Here is an 8,953-nt window from a genome sequence, read left to right on the forward strand (position 1 = left end):
TATCACCGTGGTAACTGGCTAGACTCATAACCTGGTCGCGACCTGGTTATGTCCAGGCTTTCAGTTTGAAAAAGCTATGAAAGTGCCACTGTTTCACTGTTAAGCTCATTCGAATATCAGGGTTCGCATTCTCTGATATTATCCATCTAAAACGAGACAGATTTTCAGCCGAGGGAATCACTAGTATGCTCACGCGAGCATCAGGAATAAAATGCAATATGAAATATGACTAACTAGGCCAATGTTTGATGTAAATGTCACAGGAGTCCTTGCGTGAGTACTCAGCCCCGTAGTCTTCTGATATTACAATATTTGCTGGAGGAATAAACACTCTGAATCATCAATCAACTGCATTAAAACACTTGTTTTATTATGAAAATGAAAAAAATAGAAAGGTCGCCACAAAACACGTCACACACCAAACACTGCCATCAAGTGGTCACAACCAGATACAGCAGGTTCAAATATTACATGAAAAACTAAAGTTGTTGCTACAATTTAGTTATTTTTTTAAATGGATACGTGTTAATATGTCAACGTTGTGCAATGTTGAGCGTTGACAAATGAAAAGACTAGTAGGGTACTAACTAGACTAGTAGGGTACTAGCTAAACGTATAGCTAGTATAATAATCAGTGTTAACTTGCGCGTTAACACGCTGCATGCTGGCATGCCAGCGGTCCTCCCTCGCCCTATTGGCGGCGACAGTGTTGTTTTTAGCAGTCATAATCTTTTGAGAGCTCCTCATAACGCTCCATAATAATTACTTACTAATTTTTTGTAAACTACACCAGCCGGGATGACTACATTTTTGAGCGGAAGTATAAAAATATGACGTCAAACGCTCCCTTTCACGCCAACGCGCACTTAGCACAATGCCGAAAACCGGACTTGACAAAGTAAGTTGATAACCACCACCAAAGCACCGTTCGATTTTGTTTGGAGAATTTAGTTTTTGTTGAGTTGCATCTTGAGCACAAAGCCTGGGTTGGTTGAGCCACTTTAACACAATATCACCTTGGTCTCGGATCAATACCCAAATTTGCAGTATTATTTTGTGCAGTTTATTGCACTGACATGCACACACTGTACAATGAGGGCCATGGCAGATGAGGTTGAAATGAAAGGTTTAATAGTCAGCAAACACTGTACAATTCAAGTCAAAGTGACAAAATCATTTTAAATTAACGCCTTCTTTCCAATGACAATATAAACAGGGTGAAAATCATCCCAGTCAGCGATAAATAATGATGACTTGTATGGACATGACATGCACAAACACAATCATGATTCCACTCAGCACCTATATGGCAAAGCAGGCTGTCCCATCTTGACTGGGTGGGCAAACACCCCCCCCAGAAGCATCCTCTCCCCCCAGTCCAGCAGCTTGTTGAGGGTGCAACCGAGAGGCGACAACAGGCCTTGATCCTTCGCCTCTGACGTGTGTGGACTCTTGCTTCGTCTTGACTCCTCTGCTTGCTTCAAGGACCCGCTGTTCCTCTGCGTCTTTGCCCCAGGCTCCCTCTTGTGGACGCTTTTGGACACATTGGTGTTCTCAGCTTGGTTGCTGTGGTGTGCCGTCGTGGCGGGACAGACTCCCAAGGGGGTCAAAGAGAGGCTGAGGGTTTTGCGTCTTTCCGAAAGGGAAGCAGAGACCGCTGGGAGTTGTAGTTGTGTTGGTTTCGTTGCCACACAAGGTCTTGGACTGGCCACCCGGAAGGGAGTCTGGACTTCCTGCTGGTTGAAAGTCCAAAGTGTCCCTGACAAGGACAGCAGCTGGTTGCCGTTTGCGTCTGGATTTGAACGTCTCTGTTGGCAGGAATTCTCTGAGCTACTGATGACACCGGACTGACGGATCATTGTGGGAGCGTGGTTGTTATTGTGGTTGATGGATGGAAGGTCATTGTCCAGGAAGTCACCACCAGCGGCCTTTTGACGCAAGGTGCCCTGGAAGTGTTGCAGCTGACCCAGGAAATTGAAGTTTGGGGAAATGGAGGGTCGGCGTTCTTTCACAAACCTGTCAAGAGAGAAGAGAGTTTGGGTTAAGAAAGTGTTTGCCAACATGATGACAAACAAAAAACACCAACGACCTGTATGCAGCATTCAGATGACCTACATATGGCAAGAACTAACACACAGGAAATTCCATAAATAATCTGTATATACTGCATATATATAATTTTAATTTAAAAAAGGCCCGCCAATAATCACTACTCTCGATTCTGGGCATCTGTCTCAACACCAGGTCATGTTGGTTCTATAGCGGAATGAAAGGTGTGAGTGAACCCTCCTGCCAGTCATTCAGTTTCCTTGTCCCAGCGGGGAGAGGCGGGGCGCTAGGCGCTCGAGAGTGCACTACTCACTAGCTGTGTGTGTTGTGTGCCACATGACTGAATACTTTGTCCATGACTGTTGTGCGTGCAAAGTGATCTGATGTCAACTTCAGCCCGTTTGCACATTGTCATTTTGTGACGTGAAAACGTTTGTAACAAAGACAATTCAATAAAAAAGACAAAACGGTGAAACTTACGTTTCAGTGATTTCCGAAGTATAGCACCTCATTGTGTACGCATTTCGCTGTATCCAAAACATGCACTTTGACCAAACGCCGACAAAGTGTTACACCCCAATAAATGTAAACAGCGTATTCCACACCCAACATTGCTGTGTGTTTATGCAAATGAGCTGACATCTGCATTGGCACACAATGTGAAACTTCAGAGTAATTCCGGGTTATTTCTCTGTTTTTTTTTTTCAATATTCAGACAATAACAAAAATGACACTGATTCAAAATCAGAAATATTGTGACTCATGGCGATTTTTATTTAAGTGCAATTTTTGCTACAAGAAACTGACATTTATTATGTTGTTTGTTTAATTTAAAAGCTCTTGACACTCCAATTACAATGTTAAAATACTCTTGAGAAATTAAAGTTTATTGCTTTTGATACGTTGTACTCACATTATTTTGCCAGTATTATTATTATCAATAAATAAAGAAAAAATAGTCTCAAAATAATGTTGACAATAATATTGTTTATCTGCAGTAATGTGTGGGACAATTATCGTCCAGCAAAATGGATTATCGTGACAGGCCAAATTGAATATATATAATATAAGTACATATTTTAAATGTATTAATTAAATATAGTTGCATTTATGTATATATATACATATAATTATGTAGATGTGTATTTTTATAATTAATTATTAAATATAATCCAGTATTATCCAATTTGGAAAAACTCATATATTTACTTAAACTTAAATCGTCCAGCAAAATGGATTATCATGACAGGCCAAATTGAATATATATAATATAAATACATATTTTAAATGTATTAATTAAATTATTAATTAATTAGTTGTATTAATTATATATATATATATATATATATATATATAATTATGTAGATGTGTATTTTTATCATATATTTATCATATATTTATATTTATTATATATATTCATATATTTATCATATATTTACTTAAACTAAAATTTATTTTAGAACATTAATTTTTTAATGTCATTTTCTTTTACATTCATTAAACGTTTGACAGTATTAAACATCTTATCTAAAAACTCCTATTGAATTGTTTACTTAATTTATATTTTAATTTATATTTTGATTTCATTTTTTTAAATGGATCAATTTTGATATTGTTTCATTGATATATATATGTTTCTTATTTATCATTCAAGGTTTTTTTTTTAAATTAATGGCTTATGTAGTTGTTATTTACTAACTATGAATTGAATTAAACTTTTGACTTGAGGGACACCTTAAAAACAGCTCACATCCGATTTATTTCCATGCAAATACATTAAGATGGCTTTTATTATCATACATTTACAGATATGTGTGCGATGTGTTCAGGTACCTGTAAGCCTGGTCCAGATCCATTCCCAAGCTATACATGATGTAGGCGACAGCCAGAGCCGGAGACCGAGAGATTCCAGCTGCACAGTGAACCAGCACGGAGGCGCCAGAAGACATCGCTGCATCTGCATAAACAATGAAGTATAATTGTTACATCTGTCGGCATAAACTTCAAACGGTGTCAAGGTGACGGCGGTGCGAGTCCTGACCGATGAAGCGTAGAGCCTGAGGGATCCAGGGCAGCAGGTCGTCCCGCAGGGAGTCATCGATGGGAATGCGGAGGTGTCTGGAGCAGGGAAGGAAGGAGGGCCGGGGGCTGCAGCGGCTCACGCTCAGAACATAGGAAATACCCAAAGAGGCCAGTCGGTCCTGCACACACAAACATAAACTATAACTATTTAATTTTGAAATTTTATAAAGGCAAAATATTAAATCTCTTGAATAAAGGAAGCTCAAATTCAATTAGGATTTTATTATTTTATCATGGCTCCTGTGACATTGCCGTAAATTCCAGCGTCTAAGCCGCAGCTATTAAATTTAGAGGAAAAAACAGATTTATGCATGTATACGCCGCATGTGTCCACGTCATAAAATGGCATATTGTGGCGCACAAAGTCAGTGAGAACCAGTCAGCTCTTTAGTCAACCCATTGGAAATTGCAGGAAGTCATGACTCAATATAACAGTCTGACTCACGGTTTCATCGTACAAACAACATTAAACTCATCACACAGCAACTTAACACTCAAACATTATACCACAAATATCTACCAATATGAGCTTCAAATGAAGCAAACCCAACATTTTAAAGTTTTCTCATAATGCATTTCGTTTGAAAAATCCATTTCATTGGAGGAGCATAAAAAGCATATAAAATGGTGGATGGCGCTGCAATGCTGCCTCTCTCCACCAGAGGGAGCCAAAGGACCCGGAGCCCAAAGCCCAGAGGGAGGCTGACATCATTGCAGCGCCCCATTGAATTCGTTGCTCAGATGCAATGCCTTATGGGAAAACTTTAAAATGTTGGGCATTTTCATTTTATCTCATATATATTTGTAACTCATATCGGGACATGTTTGTATATTTGTTAGGTACGCCTTTTGTGTGTTAAATTGCTGTGTGATGAACTTTGTGTTGTTAGTAGGCAGACTGTTACTATGTTGTTACACTGTTACATAAATGACCTCCTGTGATTTCCAATGGGTTGACAAGCTTGTTGTGAGTGCACTGATAGCTCATGATTGGCTCCTGCCAAAGAACGACCTATCGTTTCCTCACTGACTTACAAGCCGCAGGGTTCAAAGTTTAAAAAAAAATTCCACACTGGAATTTGCGGTAGTTAGGTGTGGATGATACTACAAACGCTGGTATCGATCTGATGCCAAGTAAATAAGGGGCCACTATTGCCAATGCTGTACTGACACTTTTCAAGATCACTTCATGATTTTGTGTTTTTTATGATTTTTGCCTTTAAATTTTGCTTGTATAATCCGAATAAAACACAGGACAAAGATTTTAAGCAAACAGAAACTACAGTCAAACCTGTCATAGCGGCCACCTGTCTATAACGGCCACCTGCCTATAGCGGCCACTGAAAAATCCCCCGCAGAAAATTTGCCTGTTGTAGACTCTGTGTATAGCGGTCACCTGTCTAATGTGGCCAGCGGCCACCCATTTTGTATCTCAATATGGTCAATATCTGACTGCATATAGCGGCCAAAATACCGTTTTTGGTAAGTTTTGTTTTTTTAAGCAGTGAAGCCATCGTGTGTAGACTTTAATTACTGAGTCGTAGCTCAGTCACAATCATTCACAAGATCCACACAAACTGTCAGTTGCTCGACATAAAAAAAGCCGTCTTCTTACTTTGCAATGCCGCCCTGAAAAGATTCAATGACGGCCAAAACGGTAATCTTCCCACTTTGCAATGCCGCCGTGAATAGATTCTAAAATGGCCAAAACACCTGAATAAAACAACTAAAATTTCACTTAATTGCCGACTAATTAGAGATTAGAAGCCCATTCAATAAGAAAGGAGGCTGGTGTGGTGTGCTGTGCGCTGCAATACTGCCCTCTCCTGTGCTCTTCGTTGCAGTACACCCTACACACCACCATGAGAGGAAATTGACAACACCTGGAGACGATCAGCAGCAGATACTTAAAACGCAAGCGCTCCTTCACCTTCACCTGCTGCCAGATCGTTGCTATTCGCTCCTCGACTGAGGCTCTCCTAGTCCAGCAGTTACCCACTGTCTGTTATTCGTAGAGAACCATTCTTGCTATTCTTTTTTTCCCTGCCTGGCTTACTCCGGCAGTGTAAGCAACCTTTGCTATTGTTCCTGCTTGGTTTTTAGCAGTGTTTTTGTGTTAGTCTTATTCTACTCTTTTGGTAGCTCTTTTTGATCTTTGCCCCTTTTCCAGGTTGTCATCCGGGTCACCTTTTGTTGTAATTACCCTCTGTGGTACTTTTGCACCTGTGTTGTACTCTTCATCTTTTTCTGGTTTGGAATAAACATCTTCCAACCACATGTCGACTACCGCATCTTGAGATCCAATCCACGGCACTCGCGGTTCCCTAACAGATGGTTTTGTTAGTTTACTACAATCTTCGCACCTCCTCCGCACTCTGTTGTTCACGTACACACCCATTCATGACTGCTTCACGCGTATCTTGTTAGATCCCATTCCTCAGGCTCGTTCACTAAAATTTTTATTTCTTGCTTTTAAAATTGTGTTAAAAAAAAAATCAAAGATTTTAAAAATTAATTTTTAAAAATATTTCTCCGCTACTTATATTTTTTAAAATAATTTTATTACCTTCTCTGATTTATTTAATTTTTAAAATTATTTTTAAACACTACATTTTTAATTTTTGTGAACATGTTAATATGTGCGCACACAAATTCAAAATGGACGCCAACCTGTCTATTGTGGCCACCTGTCTATAGCTGCCACTTTTGCCGTTTCCCTTCAGCGGCCGCTATAGACAGGTTTGACTGTATTTATATAAACAAATAATTTACGTAATAATTAAAAGAATTATTTATAATAATGTATATATATTACTATAATACATATCAACAAAGGTATATGTGAACAATTTAACTGTGTATAAATACAACAATATCAAACAAATAATACAATTTATCCCTTACTGAACTGAAAAATATCTCAAGTACCAATCTGATACTGCTACTACTCTGGGTAGCCATACTATCGCTATTATTTGGAATGAGTTGCCTTTTACCTGAGTCACGTCGCTCTCCGCTCCAAGGTAGAGTCTTGGTAGAATGATGGACAGAGGAGGATTCTCAGTCTCTCCATCCCTGGACCAAACCATATCTGCAGCACAAAAAACACTGCATTCATTTGTTTTCAAAATAAACATAGTGCTTACTGACCATGCTGCTATTTTATCCTTGCAGATATTCAAAATTTACAAAAGATGTTTTCCATAACCCCCATTTCTAAGCATTAATAACCGTGTGTTTCATAGAGTTACTCACCGTCGCGCCCTGCCTTTGGTCTTTTATTTTTTAGTATTTACCTACTGACTGTTATTTTTTGTGTTTCCGTTTAGGGTCCCTTGTTTCTCGGCAATTGGCATGTTTGGTAAATTGCGGGAAGGCGTCGGCTTATTTATACTCACTCTTGTTGTTAATATTTTGTAAATACTTTCTAAATAACTGTGGTTATTTAGTCGTGTTTGCGTTCTGCTTCCATGGAGTCCCTTGACGTCTTCCTGCCTTGCTCGTTCATTATAGCAACGTTTGCTAGCTAGTAAAGGTGGGTGGATAGTGCGTCAAAATATCGATCATGTCGATATACCAAGGGGAGTATCTGTATTGGAACGATACTAGCGCCATGAGATCTGTATTCTTCATTTCTTTTATTGTGTCATATAGATACGAATTGAATGAGAGCCAATGGTAGTTTTAGCCTGTGTTTACTGATTTTGCAGTACGGTACTGACTTTATTTGTACTCAAACAATTGTATTATGTTGTAGCATTATGTCTCCTACATTATATTCACAAATTAGTTCGTTTTTAGTGTGCCTAAAATAGCTTTCCCGTGTTTCACTCTGACTGATGATAAACAATCTAAAGGCGACCAGTATCACTATCAGCGACACTGACTGTATTTACATGATATCGGACCGATGCCTAAATTCACAGCATCGCCCGCCCATACCAGTTAGCTTCGTTAATATTTTTGTCACGGTGCCTATTTTTCTTTAAATATATTTACATTGTTGCACTTTTATTTGGTTTTGCCTTGAGACGTTACATATTTTTTCAAGTTAATTCATTTGCGCATCAGACAAGCTAAAACAAAACTTCACACATATTCATTTCGTCACATTATATTTTTCACATACTGTTGTTGGAGTTCTGCACATACGCACACAACAGCACTCAAAAGGAAGCATCCCTGTTTTTTTTTTACACTTTACTAACGGATTTACAGTTAAAATATAATGTAATAAAAAACGTGCAATTTAGTTATTTTCAATCAAACGTGCATTACTTACTGTGTTTTTGTCTGTAAAATCCTCGCCAGGAACCTGAAAGCAGGTCTGTGTTGCAGAGCTGCAGATTCTGTGAGTCCACGTCCTGCGTTCTCCCTCTTCTCCCACAGAAACTGATTCTAAACGATGAGCTCATCCTTACCAACAATAAACCTCGAGTGGTGATGTCATTTTCAACCAATCAGCTTGGTGGTAGACATCCGCACGCGCAGACGCATGAGGGGCAGATACCTCGCCGCGCCGCTGCCCTCCCTGCCAGAAATGCCTTCCGGGTGTGAAGTGGGCGGGGCGTGTCAGGCTGTCATTATCTTTCTATTGCGTTTGTATGCAGTCACATGACTCGGCACCTGCAAACACTGGTCATTGCATTGATTGTATCGTTGTGCTGTTCATGGACTGCACGTTGTCATCGACACGTTTTGGCCCTGTGGTCCTCTTCACGCACACAATTGCTGTTTGCTCCTAATAAAACACAAGCGAGGACCAGTTGTCACGTGATTTAACCAGATACGTTAAACGAACCTAATGCGATCCAGCACAAGA

The 8,953-nt window shown here is 39.4% G+C and overlaps 1 protein-coding gene across 1 annotated transcript; it reads right to left on the reverse strand.

Annotated features, from left to right (window-relative positions):
- Window positions 1–418: 418 nt before the first annotated feature.
- On the reverse strand, window positions 419–8,677 carry si:ch211-195b15.8 (protein phosphatase Slingshot homolog 1). Its single transcript, XM_054759552.1, has 5 exons — window positions 8,414–8,677; window positions 7,128–7,222; window positions 4,091–4,250; window positions 3,883–4,006; window positions 419–2,016 (listed from the first exon to the last, which is right to left on the reverse strand). Exons 1-5 carry the CDS (start codon window positions 8,544–8,546, stop codon window positions 1,296–1,298), a joined length of 1,233 nt encoding a protein of 410 aa, XP_054615527.1. The 5' UTR covers window positions 8,547–8,677; the 3' UTR covers window positions 419–1,295.
- Window positions 8,678–8,953: the final 276 nt, after the last annotated feature.

Source organism: Dunckerocampus dactyliophorus, chromosome 18, assembly GCF_027744805.1.
Source record: "Dunckerocampus dactyliophorus isolate RoL2022-P2 chromosome 18, RoL_Ddac_1.1, whole genome shotgun sequence".
Classification (NCBI taxonomy): Eukaryota; Metazoa; Chordata; class Actinopteri; order Syngnathiformes; family Syngnathidae; genus Dunckerocampus; species Dunckerocampus dactyliophorus.